At 42.5% G+C, this 14,092-nt stretch overlaps 1 protein-coding gene across 1 annotated transcript in view; it reads left to right on the plus strand.

The window, feature by feature from the left end:
- The window catches only part of T265_13923 (hypothetical protein), a gene marked incomplete at both ends in the record, with an annotated part of 70,012 nt that overhangs the window by 27,530 nt on the left and 28,390 nt on the right, over positions 1-14,092 (plus strand). The window contains one exon of the mRNA XM_009171191.1: positions 7,151-7,246. Coding sequence (XP_009169455.1) covers positions 7,151-7,246 — 96 coding nt within the window. The remainder of the gene's footprint in view (positions 1-7,150; positions 7,247-14,092) is intronic.

Raw genomic sequence — 14,092 nt, forward strand, 5'->3', positions numbered from 1 at the left:
GTATATATATATATATATATATATATGTTCACCGATATGGGCTAACAAAACTATCACATAAGTCGCCTAGAGGCCAATTCAACCGAGTCACCCTGAACTGGACATGATTTATGCTTATCCATCGTTTTTCTTACAAAAACACCTGTTTGGCAAGAACAGTATCAAGTTTTCTCCATTTCTCTGATCTCTTCTCTGGAGCTTCAGTTTGTGAGGAAACACAAGTCCTCTATTATGTTATTTATAAGTGGACTGTGTGTAAGGCAGTTCATCACCAAACCAATCAAGTTTTCTCCATTTCTCTGTGGATATCTCTGGAGCTTCAGTTTGTGAGGAAACACAAGTCCTCTATTATGTTATTTATAAGTGGACTGTGTGTAAGGCAGTTCATAAATTCACCAAACCAACAGGTCTGAGTCCAGTATTACACAATGTCAGCAGCTACCCTTGACTTTTGTCAACGTACGAAAATGCCCACAGAACAAGCAGTTTAGCTGAGTCCCAAACCAGTGAACACGGTGTCCAACATGGGTTCGGTTTCCCGGCGTTTAAATTTAGACCAGCACCTTGACTGAAGACTCTGGTAGTTGCAGCTGAAGCGAAACCCTGAGTGCTTAGTGTGTTGGTGAACGCACGATTCTCCTGGCATAATTTTCATCGTCATATTATACATACAGGGCACAGTAGCTGTGATACTGATACCGATATTTCCTGTCCGGATTTCCGGATATTTTATGTTAGATGTCTTGATGGAATTCTGAACATTTCTAAAATTTTATCCCCCTTAGACTTCCGAAGATGATTCTTAGAGAATTTGAGATGCTCGTATTGGAGAGGGAGAGAGGTGTCTAGTCAGCTGTTGTTCTTTTTAGACGTCACAACTCCAGCTAGGATGATCAGGACTCTTTAACTTTAACTTTGGAAATGGTCTGTCCACACAAACCTTGAGTTTCGCCTTTTCTATCCTGCCAAAACTTCTTTCAGCCAGATATGAAGATTTCTAATCCCAATGGGAGAGATCACCGGCTCTGAAAGGCAACCCAGTGTGTTGCGTTGATTTTCGTTTTTAACCCATTCGTCGCGGCTGCCACGACGCTGCCACTAGACGCTGGGATATTTTTTTCGAATTAAATGCCCCCCCCCCCCACTTCATCACACAGAAGAGCGATAACATTATCGGTTTCATATTTCTACTCGCATTCATGTACAGTTTTACACGATGAACTTTGAACTCTTCAGCATGTTCCTTAAAGCTTGCTTAGAAGAGAATGAAGCTCTATGGTCTTCTCAGAAAAAGTTCGGTGATTCCATTGGTTTTCGAAAAAGCCGCACGCCGTTCAGTGATAATCCTTCCAGGCAGTCAGTTAGTTAAGGTGTGTCTAATGACGCTTTCTTGCATTTAAAGGATAGGATTATTAGATTTATCGTGTCTCGATTATAAGACTTGAGCTATTAGGGCTGTATCACAAGTTGCAGAATGGTTCAGCTTGCTATCAGTCGAAGTGCTTTCAAACGTAGACCTGAACGCCATACGCTGAGATGAGGCCTAAAAGTCCAACTCAAGTTTTGTCGTGAGGGATCGGTCCCGTTAGTCAGCACCAAAATATCCAGTGGAGATAAACCACGGACTTAACTGGATGGTAAAACGTCCTGTCTCGCCCTAGGCAAACAGATATACATCGCCACGCCAACCAATGTTACGTCCTTTCAGATTCCTGCAAAAAGTAGTAGGGTTTGGCAGTAAGGAGTAAGCTGTCAATGATTTCAGACCCCTACTTTTTAGGGCTCTCAGTCGTATTCATCATTTTTGGTTGGAATCACCCTAGGTAGAAGAGCGTAGCATTTGCATCATAGATCTTCAGTTGTCCCAGTTTACATGACTTGCGATTCCACCTTTATATCAATGACGGACTTTGGAACCTTAAATCCTCAGCGCTGTGTTTTTGTGACCGCGATGTTGAGCTTTATGAGTCTGGTATAACAACTCTGCCTGATAGAGAGGTCACATTCATCCAAGATACCTTTGGGTAGCGTCTCGTAAAAATGCGACGGTTGAGCTGCTGAAGGCTTAGAGACAGACGATACAAAATCGGTCAGCACTGGTTAAGGATAGGAACACCTTCAGACCGAGGACCCATCTGCGTGTTGCAAAGGTTAGTTGCGACGACTGAACGAAACTTTTTGTTGGAAAGACCATTTAGTTGGGTGATTAACAGTTGTATGTTGTGCGGGATACTGTTTTGGCACCGAAATTAGAACGGTCGGAATCACAATCAGGTAGCGTTTATCTTTGGAACCATGTTGTCACAAACGTCCAAACTTCTAAAATTAGGGATCCTACCTAATATGGTAGGAGAGACTGTCACATGTAAACCGACTGGTATGCTTCATTTGATTACAGAGACACACAAGCCCCTCCCCCCAAGTCAGAGTTTGGTAGTCTCTTATTGACAGAAGAGACATACTCATCACCAGCTCAGCTCCTTCCTTTCACAGTCGGTAACCTTCGTCCTCAGCGACCTCTGTAGTTCATTTACGTACCGCTGTTTCCAGACTGAATACGGATGGTTTCCTTCGAAATTCGAATACACAACGGGCATCATCCCTATGGCAGTAGCTTCCTCGACAGGCGTTCATTGTCCATTTAAAAAAACTGGCCTTGACGGATGATCGTGTGGTTTGAACGAAAACACAAAAGTCGACATTAAGCCTTCCATCATGTAAACAATATGGTCCACTCTGAATGATTGATGAAACACGTGGAAAACATCAAGTGCGTTAGTTATCGAGTGAATTAGTTTGACTAGTTTGTTGACGCAGATACAGTGTGATAATTAGACTCAGTGAAGTCCTGTGGAGTTTTTGAACAGCGCTAGTTTCCAAGCTATCCGCTCACTACATTCGACAAACTACTCCGTAGTTGGATGCTAGCACCTGGAACCTGGTGAAACTCGAAACGTAAAGCCTAAATTACCTTTTATCTGGGATCGGTGTTGACTTGTAACAACGCCGCATCAACAAACTGATACAGTGGTCAGTTTACTAACCCCTGGAGACCTTGTTCATCAATTTGGATTCATCATCTAGGCAACGGGGAGTGGGAGTCGAGAGTTCCTCAATGTTAGTTCAAAATGTTGAGTTAGAATGCTCGGCCAAGACAATCGTCGAAAATCGCGTCTTGTTTGGGCAGGTCAGTTATTTGTAAATAGTCGGGCTGTTCAAGAATCAACAATAAGCTATAGCTGCTGCAAATAGCTTTGCCACGTGACTTCTGCTATATCGCAGCATGTAATCGAAGTGAAAGTTACGGGTTGCCAAAAGGCAGTCTGGACCTGATAAAATCAATCTATACTTGGGTTTATCAACACCCTGACCACTTATGAGTAGTCGAATCGGACTCACTGATTCTCAAGTCAGGAAATCATTCACAGGCTTCGTAGAACAAATGTAGTCTGTTCCTAAGAATCAACTCGGTCATTTCAAGTGCTGCTTAATGAAAATCGTCTTTTGTTTATGAAACAATATTTACGCACAATTTTTGATCAGAAAAATGGAATTCAGCTTGAAGGTGCCCATACAGGGATACAAACCTGGATCGCCTATAGGCAAGGGTTCGATGTGAACCGCTTGAAAAACCGAGCCAAATAATCTGCAAAGGACAAGCGTTTGTCGTAATAAGTGGTGGTTTAGAGTAGTTTATTTGATAAGCTGTTAAGTGAAACCGATGTTCGGAATACAGTATCCATCCATTGAGGGCATACTGTCGGAAGCCTTCGACAAGAGTGTCTTTTGGAAGAGCACGACAAATAAAAAAATGTTATCGTTTTGGCCTGTTACCGGAATGTGTAACTGATATCCAGCTATTATTCAAAGCTTCTTCAAAGGCGAAATAGCATGGGAAAAATAGGGGTTTATGTATTCATCCAATCAAATTGACCTCCTAGGTTTATTCCTCCTGCTCTAACTTCGACTGTAACAACTGGAAGTGCCGTACACACTCTACGGTTGAATAGCAAAACAGATCGCTGGCGAGACTGAAGAGCAATCACGAAATGGAACAATAAGTCAGTGTCATTTGAAAACTGAGTGCTGTCACGTTATTCCTTCATTTGAGCGAAACCATCCATCGTATGTTTCTGAAGCAACGGCTACTTCCTTGAGGGAAGAATGTGATGGGACAAATTTGCAAGACAACTCCCCTGAAATGTGTGCTTTTTTAGAACATGAGAAAAATTTTCTGAATTTGAATGATCACACAGAATGGGGACGAGAAATTCTGCTAGTTGTCAGTAGGTGGGTTATTCTAACTCATGTGTTTTATCAAAAGACGCACAGAAATTTTGTCCGGAAGGAGGTTGAATTTCCGGACAAGAGTTTGTTGATCGAAATATAAGTTTCCTATGAAGATTTCGTGCTGGGTCTCAAAGCAGGCTGAAATTTACCTGTCAGCAAAGTATAACCACCTCGAATGTTTTCTTCAGTGAAAGCACTTTCATTCATAAGAGAAAATGGAGACTTGAAATTTTTTTATCATAACTATTCTCAAGAAGACATAGTCGAAAAAGATGTTTTCCGGACTCCGGCACGGTCTTTCTACTCTTCAAGAGGTAACATTACACTCGGAATGTCCTAAACTGTTGACCTTGATTTACCAACGAGTTATAATCATCGAAACAGCTGATTCCGTTAACACAGCTGATACGGTAACTCACCACATTAGCTGGACTTAATTTGACATGGCCAGCGTTAGAACATTTCACGACTAGACTGATGAGTTGAGAGCTGAAGGACTCAGTGACCATCGAAATACCATTATTCGCCTTTAATCGTCGTGTATGAACGTGTATTGTGCTCAACAATGTTGTTTGGGGATGGTCATTATTCCAACTTCATAAGGTGCACCAACAACAGTTTGTGATGGTGTGGCGATCACTGAACGGTTAGCCATATTGCGCCAGAATGCTATGCACAAGTATAAGTTTTGTTGAGAGTTCATTTCAGAAGAACTAAAAACTTTTTCCCCCCCCCCCCCCGTCAAAACTGCTGTTTAATAAACCCAGATACAGATGAAATTTCAGCAGGTACACGCAGTAGGCTTACGATACAGTTTGTGTGAAACGTGGTTAAAATAGTGCACACCCATTTTGAAGGTGTATTCTGGGGTTTCCCAAGGACTTCTCAGGCAAACAACTTTGAAGCGCGCACCTCCAAGATATTCAGGTGAATTGACGGGTTCTATCTTATCTTTGCCTACGTTACTTTTATACCCCGGAAATAGAATACTTCTAAATGGCCAGCAAGCCTGCTCGACCCTGGAAGTTTTTTCTACTTAGGAGGCACGTAATACCCTATTCACTATAGTTACTCAGGCATATGACAGTCAGTTCTCAGCCGTTTCCTCACTTCTCATCTCAAGCAGCAAATTAAATGTTACTCCCATGAGACTGGTTGTCTGTTGGACGTTGCCATGTCAACATGAAATCATTACGATTCGGTTGGTATCACCACGGTCTAAATACATGCGTTGTTCGATTAAATCGATAGCTACACCAGTTTTCGCGCAGACCCATCTTCACTGTTACCAAGGCAACTGAGTTGGCTACTAATGCATGGAAGACCTGTTTTACTGGGAACATTCGGCCTGATTTGTAATCTCAGTCAGGTTGAAGGTTACAATCATTCTTCAGAACACCTTTGTCGCTGTTCATTTACAAGAAATGGATGATCTTGATCATATGAAAAGTGATTTTCCCGATGAATATTTAGCTACCCGTCAGATTAACATTTCTGTCCCGCTTGCATTTTTTGACAAAGGGATAGATTTCCAGTGCTTGCAATCTATTTTATAGACAATTTTCTGTCACGCATTAGGTCACTACACTCAAAGATTAACCTTTGACATTAATTTATATGACGGTACCACAAGAAAAAATCATTCGACACGAAAGGGCCAGGCGCGGGGACTCTTAAGCATGACAATTCAACAAATTAGAAGATCTATCAAGAGGAAGGGCATGGAATTACTTTGAGCGAAATTTCCGGCAAGCAGTAGTTTTCTATAGAGGAAAATGTTGGTAGCTCAGGTATCGTAGATGGTGGTCGTTGGCTTGTTCGCTGAGCTGGGCAATTTGATTGCAAACGTTTCACCTCGATTGGTGATGAAACGTTTGCAATCAAATTGCCCAGCTCAGCGAACAAGCCAACGACCACCAGCAGTAGTTTCTTTTTGAAGCGAGTGCATGCATTAAAATTGGCTTTGGTGTGTGACTGACGGAAGATTGGGAAATATTGAGCGGTAAAGTTATTATACAATCACCAGGATTCTTAATTACTCCGAAATGAACCAGGACATTTTTGGGTATTCTAATTCGTTGACGGGTGTTTTAGTGGTCTGAAAATAAGAGGGTAATCTTGCACAAGAAGATTCGTGCCAACTGAATCATGAGGCGGCCTGTGTGCAATACATTCCGTAGTAGAATATCATAAACGAGAGATTCATTTGAGTCTCTCGTGAAAACCAGATGGATTTGCAGATGAGTGTATTTCGCGAAAACAGTACAACTTGGGTTCAAGTAGATCATGAGGTTGACGGAAACCGGGGCTGCGCCTTCCTGATGAGCCCCAAGAAGAGCGAAACCGGTCGTGGGCTGTCGAAGAGTTTTCAGCAACCTTGTGAGTAGTTTCCATTCGATTTTTATTTCGCATACGAATTTCTCGCACCCTATCGATAATATTATCTTCGTACGTATTTACGATTATGCATTGTATTTAAATGTACACATATACATACATATGTCAGCGTTTAAGGTGCGAAATACTGATTGGAAGGCCCATAGTTCGAACCCAACCTCAGCATCTTGACTGCTTCTGTCTAGGCTCGGGCAATTTGGCAGTATCTCAACCCTCGCAATTCCTTTGCGTAACATGCCGGCCAGTCCATGAAAGGATGTTACAGTTGAAATAGTGGTATTGTTTTACCTTTATGAATTAGTATATATATATATATATATGTATATATATATATATATGTATCCGAGTCTGATGAGGAGACACTTAGATATGTCCCCTGCTTGATCTCTGTTCTTCAAAATTATGCCACGAAGATCTCCAAAAGAAGATTTATTTCGAACCCTTTCCTCATATTTTACTTCAGGACGGCTTGCACAGGAGTTATCCGATTCCTTCTATCGTAACGTACCGAAATATGGAAAAATTACCAGTAGACTGCCGGACTGTTCATCACGTCACAGTGAGTTGTTCGCGAATCATTTTTCAAGACCATTGGGTTGGTATTTTGAGCACAGACTTTACGATTTTCTAACCCCGGGACGAAGGTCGTCTTTATGTTGTAATTTAAGAGGTCCTATTCCGACCACAGGGTCTTTCATACCGTGAGTAGCATAAGCCAATGACTGACGACGCCAAACTGATGGCCAGTTACGAATTCAAAACAAGCTTGTAGATTATTCCACAATTCTGAAGAATTCGTGGTCACAAAAGTCTTGACTGACTGACCAATCAGGATCGTCGTTAAGGCCTTCGGCTAAGCCACTCACATCGCTCCGAAGTGAATACGTTTGTCTCAAGTGGCTGAACATACCCGTGGTAGTCATGAGAACAAGCGAACAAAGCTTGTTTTCGGTGATTGTCCTCCTTGGCTAATACATAACAAATTTATATGGTAGCAGAAATTACGTGGAGAAGGTTGAGATCGGGACTACATACACTTTAGGGAAGCAGAAATCAAAAGAAAGGGGGGTTGGGTGAGGGATAGGTCAATGGGTCACGGAATCAGGTAAGTGACGTCAGTCAATGTTTCGTAGGCCATTTCAAATTCATAGCGCGCACAAGTTTCTTTTGGATGCAAACATGCGGATCTAGTAGTCGGATTCCAATCGTCTCCGCGATCGATAGTAGTCTGGATAGTACCAGTCGTGATCGATTCAGGGGTACCCGGTACATGTTGGTGAAGGCTTGCTCCTTGTCTATGACATGATTAGTTTCGGCCAAATGTGATGCAGTCTAATCTATGTTTGAGCCTCAACTCCAGACTCACTATCAAATTCTACTTGAAGGACAAATTGTCACGTTCCAGCACCAGCTTTTGTGTGTACTCATTCGTATGCTCGTGCCGAGCATCCTACGTTGGTCGTAGGGCAAGGCATTTGTCGGACAGAATGCGAGAACACAATCCCGTATCTCTGAGTTGTAGTGGGAAGAAACCAGGCTCAAGCGCGATTGCATCAAATTTGATTGAAACCAGTCATGTCATAGACAAGGAGCAAGCCTTCACCATCATATACCGGGTACCCCTGAACCAATCACGACTGGCACGATCCAGTCTAATATCGATCGCAGAGACGACTGCTGGATCCGCAACTTTGCATCCAAAAGAAACTTGTGCGAGCTCTGAACTTGAACTGGCCTACGAAACATCCGGTGCCAAGAGTCTGTCTGACATTGACGTCACTTACCTGATTCCGTGACCCATTGACCTATGCTTCATTCTTCCCCCCTCATTTGATTTTCACTTCTCTAAAGTGTAAATAGCCCTGATCTTAACCTTTTCCACGTGATTTCTGCTACCATATGAATTTTTGATGTGTTAGCCAAGGGAAACAATCACAGAAAACAAGCTTTGTTCGCTACGTTCTTCGTTCTTATGAATAAGTTTGCCCAACCAAGCGTCGTATTTAGGCCGCGTCCGGCCTTAATTCCTCTTACTGCTGACTAAATGCCACTGGCTGTACACAAATGACCTTATTTAGGCTTCCCAAATCATGCAACGGGTGTATAAGTGCCAGCCGACTAATATTTCAGAGCGAATTTTGTACTTTTGAACAGCTGACTTGGTGATCATTTTAGAACCAAGGAATCATCAGAGAAGAGTTGCTTATTCGGGCCACTTCGTGTGAATGTGTCTCTCGCCAGGTGAGGGTTATCTTTTACTGTCCAGTGAAATAGCACTCTTTCTGGAACCGGTCACATCCTGCTTTACCCATATGTTCTATGTCAACTGTGTCATTGTTGGTGACCTTGAAAAAGAGGGTGATAATACTCGAGTGAGACTTTCGTATAGGATGCACTTGTGGCTTCATTTTTGGTTTCGCTCGCTTACAGATGATAGCAGAACCCCATCAGTTTCCCAAGTGTTATGCTTATTTCATGCACTACCAGGTCACTTGAGTCAGTACTGTCACATTGACAGACCATTTTATTGTTTAGTGACCAAAGTTTTGAGACTAATTTGGAATGCGAAATCTTTTTGAGTAACTTATGTTTTCCCTCAACTCCAGACTTCACCAAATGAGATCACTTACAAAAACAGTGTGCACGATGATTCATGGGTTGTTCTCAAAAGAGGCATTCAAAAAGACTATGTATGGGTCAGATGACGTTGGCAGAAAACTTTGCTGACAAAGTTATCGAAAGCAGCTGTTTTATGACTCTGAAATCCATGGTACCGCCCGAGCGCGATACACAGACGAAAGAATGAAACCATTTGTTTATCTTTCTTGTAGGATTTCACCTTGCTGATGAATTCAGTCTTCACTATTCCTGTCGTTGGGGTAGCTGGAGCACGCAAGCATCCATTCAGTGACCCTCTGTTGACCTGCTGACTGGTGGGTTTTTTCTAAGTATATGACAGCACGCACACTTCAGTCACGCAGTTCACGTTACTTGACCCGGTATAGACTGGTATAGACTACTCGCTCAAGTGTGGTTGGTATGTTCGATATGTTAACGTGAAGACCAGATAATAAGTGTGCGTGAGTGGACACTGTAACGTTTGAGTTGTGCCGCGCTCTACTATTTACAATTTCAAGTGAATCTCAGCTGTTGTCAAGCCCTTGCAACTAGAGCATTTAACTGTTCTAATTCTCTTCGGATACGCAAGCAGATGAGTGCGAGTTTCTTTGTGAGTCTAAGTGGTTAGTGAGACATTTAAAAACACCCATTGGTACAACCGCGGAGACTGCGCACAAAAATACTAATTGCACAATCTTAAATCTACTTCTAGGAGCATATTCGTCAGTGAGCATTATTCATGAGTTACTTGCGACGGCCAATTTTCCCTACACGAATATGCCCATCAGTCACATGTGCACCTTTACCAGCTTAGATAAAATCTATCCGAAAACACTGATTAGTTAGCTACTGATCAGTTGGAATTTCGCGATACGCCACTTTCTTAGTGCACGACTTTTCTGCCCTGAATGCAATTCGAAAACACGGAAAATTACCAAGCAGGAATAGCTACCCAACGTCTTCATTTTTATCACCTGTAGTCAATCTATACGGCATGCGTATCGGCTTGAACACCCTTAGGGGCTCTTGTAACTAGTATTGTCGTTTTGGCTGCAGTTGTCGTGATTGCAGTCACAGCTGCGTGGCTGTAATTGTGAATGGGGCTGGAATCAAGCAGGCCTCGGTTACCCAAACACCAGTTATTTAGTCGGCAGAGGCGAATTCAGTGGAAGGAACTTTTGCTGTAGTCTGGTGTGAGTTCTGTGGAGACGAACGTAGGAATACAAACAGGTTCTCAGTGTAGTACAAAGTAAGTAAGTAACAAAATGTAAGTAAATAACAAAAGGAAAGTGACCGTCCTACATTCAAAGCCTACACACTCTGAAGGCAACCATCAGTGAACAGTCGACTGATCAACATGGTAGGCTCGACTCCGTTTTGAATCAAGTCGACGAAATGAAGAAATGAGCCCAGTGTCTTGTTCAGTTACTTAGTAGACCTTACTTGGGCCTTACTTAATAGACCACGGTATATCCACTCTGCTCATCCCTCATACCTCAGATTTTCTGATGTATGCAGATGCCATCCGCTCAAATAGGTTTGCGTAGCTTCAGTCATAAAAGCCCTCCCCATATTCATCAGCTGCATTCTAGACCGAGTTGAATAACTGAAAGGATGCATAGAATTCACAAAAATGTCACGTTGATTTTGTATGACGTAGAATGCAGTAAAATCAGCACTTGCTTTTCGGAATACAGTTGCCCTACTTTGGAGATGATAACCGCGTTCTCTGTACCGCCGACGAAGATGGAGCAGCTCAAATGACACTTGATCATCAGAAGTTTCGTCGGGTTGTGAGCCTTTAAATAACAGAATACGGAAGTCTTTTCTGCAACTCACAAAACACCACGATGGGTAACTTCTGGCTCCTTTTCTCTATGGTAGCTAGGACAGTATGTTCAATTGCATCTCAAAATCTCAAAACAAACAAAGATTCCTGAGGATTCCGCAGTTTTTACTTGCTACGCAGAACAGAGAGACCGTAAAAGCTTGTCGGCTCAGGTCTTAATGAAATGAGATAAGGGCACTTTTTTGCGACGTTTTGGTCAGCGGATGTGGACGTAAAAGCTTGTCGGCTCAGGTCTTAATGAAATGAGATAAGGACACTTTTTTGCGACGTTTTGGTCAGTCGGATGTGGAACTTATCCGCCGATACCAGGCAATCAAAGTAGCACATCTAAATCGAGCGTTTTTCGCTTACTTTATCAGTCGATTGAGAGCCAACCCGCATTTGAGTTTCTCACCAGCTTCTTAGAGGCTAAGTCGATCGACTTGGAGAGCATCGGGGAGGAGGTTTGCCTGAAATGTTCTCATGGAAGATCAGCAATCAGTCGGTTTTATTCTATGAACAAATGCCCTTTTCGGATTTGAGTGCGAACTGGTGGCCAAACGTCAATGTATTTGCTCAATGTCACTAAAAGCTCATCCAGTACTTAGCGAATATACACTCATCTGCAAACTAATTTGGTTCTTTCGAGAGACTCACCTGGAACCCAGCCGAATCTCCCGTTTATGATGTTCTCAGGCTGTCGATGGATTTTCAGCAACCTTATGAGTAGTACATCACAAATATATACTCATCCAGTGCTGTTAAACTTCCATGTGAGCCCCTGTGCTGGATCAACCTCTTTCGTCGGGGTTGTGAGAGGCAGCGTTGTTCTTTGCAAGTCGGGAAATTATACTTTCAATTTAGGTGTTTAGATATCATGCGTGTTCGTACAAGTGTGAAACACAATGTCGAATAAACATACGGGGAATGTTGCAAGGAATTGATAAAATCGATAAAATATTACCGAACACGTACGTTTAGGCTTTTAGAAAGCGGCGCTTCTCACCGAAGGCGAATCTTTCTTTCAAAACGTCGAAACTGAAAGTTCACGACCAAAATAGCACTTGTTGTGATGTGATGCTGCAACAATCTCCTAGGTAATGGGACGAAGTGAAAATGTTTGCAAAAAGAACACCACCTGAAATTTCATCTATAAATATATCCAAAACACCAAAGACACCAAAAATCTTTGAATACAGTTCAAAATCATGTAAAGATAATGGTAACAAAACCAGATTTATCGCTAATAACGATCAATACGTTCGACCCTCTACGAACAATTTCCCCAGAAAAAAGTACTCTCCAGAACCGGCCAGCTCCGACTAGTCTTGTGAATAATTCCCAGATGAGACTATCTTTCCAGTGTTGAGGCGCTCTTGAATGAGGTAACTGCAACTGAAAAAACAATGTGTTCAGACGTGGCGCTTTTTGGCGTATGATGTCTGAAATGCTGCTCAAACGCGAACATCAGGAGTCGAGAAGTCGAAATTGGGTAAAAACCATGAATCCTCGTATTTGTATGTTTTCATTTTGATGGGTGAGCTAACTTAAGCTCAAAACTGTAAGCTACAAAGTAAAACTATGGTCAGTCAACTTGGCTCTTCCAGTTGGACTTCGCAAAGGAACCTGAGGAGATAACTGCGAAGGCAATTTACATACCCTGAATATTTTATTCAAATGTAAAACAAGTGCCAGTTATATGTCGTGAGGCCCGTCCCATGAACAAAAGCATTTGAATATGGTCCAGAAGTGATAATGTGCAGAAACTGTGTCCAAATAGTAGGTTGGATTCAAATTAAGAAATTCCAGTTAGAATAAAGCATGAGCAACGACTAAGCTCAGGAATAACTCGGAAAATGTGTCAGGCCGCTTCAGATTAGATGAAGTGCAAGCGATTTCACTTTAAACCGATGTGAGGTCGTCTGTTGGACATAAATTTTCAGACCGAAGCAAAGTCATACGAACTTACAGAATGAAGCAAAGAGGTGATAGCGTTCAGGCAATTAATTGCATCTTCTCTTGGTAGTTGAAGACCAACGGAACGGCAGGAAGAAATAACTCATATCACTTTGCTGATCAGCCTTGTGATGTTATGATCCGTGCAATCTTTGCAAACGGGTAATTTACGCCCGGGTTGAAGGAACGAATCCATCGTTCGGAAACCGTCCCTCAGTAAATCTACAAGCGATATGAAACACAGGGAATAGCTTTACTGGATGGCCATAGTATTTTTTTCTGTCTGTGTGCACTTGGCTTTTGTTCCCGTTGGGGACTTGTTCCGCAAACCTAACAATGTGTATGCAACAGCCGCTCAAGCTGGGTGCGTCATCGATTCATCTGACCCCACAAGGGTAGGAGTCTAGCGTCAACATAAGTGTGTTTTCCTGCCTCCGGATGCGTCGGTTAACAGTCTCTCCAGGACCGTCAAACGCTTGAGCTATTTGAGATCCATTCACGTCTGACACGAACAGATACAGATGAATTCCTTGATGAGTGCGCACTTTTTTCTCCAGATCAGGTGCAATTCAAGACGTCATACAGCTGTTGCCAGTGGCAGGACAAACGTTATTTATGTATAGGTGCTTGCTGGAGAGATTTAGGCCCAGAAACAAGGTTTAGATGTGTTTAAAAGCAAACCGATGACTAGCTCAATACACTCATTTGCATACCAACTTGTTTTTTTTTGGGGGGGGGGAGAACTACCTGGAATGCAGCCGAATGTTTTTAACCTTAAAAATGGCACAAACGAGAGGTTCAGATGCATTACAGGTCACAACCAAATTGGTATAAAAATTGGTATAAAAATGAGTGCAAGTAGAACAGGAACTCGGGGATTGTGCCGACCTGATGAGCCAGCCCCAAGAAGGGCGAAACCGTTTGTGGGCTGTCGAATAGCTTTCAGCGATCTTACAAGTAGTGCATCACGTTGATATAAATTGAAGACTGTTCACACTAATC

Source organism: Opisthorchis viverrini (assembly GCF_000715545.1).
Source record: "Opisthorchis viverrini unplaced genomic scaffold opera_v5_121, whole genome shotgun sequence".
In the NCBI taxonomy this organism is placed as follows: domain Eukaryota; kingdom Metazoa; phylum Platyhelminthes; class Trematoda; order Opisthorchiida; family Opisthorchiidae; genus Opisthorchis; species Opisthorchis viverrini.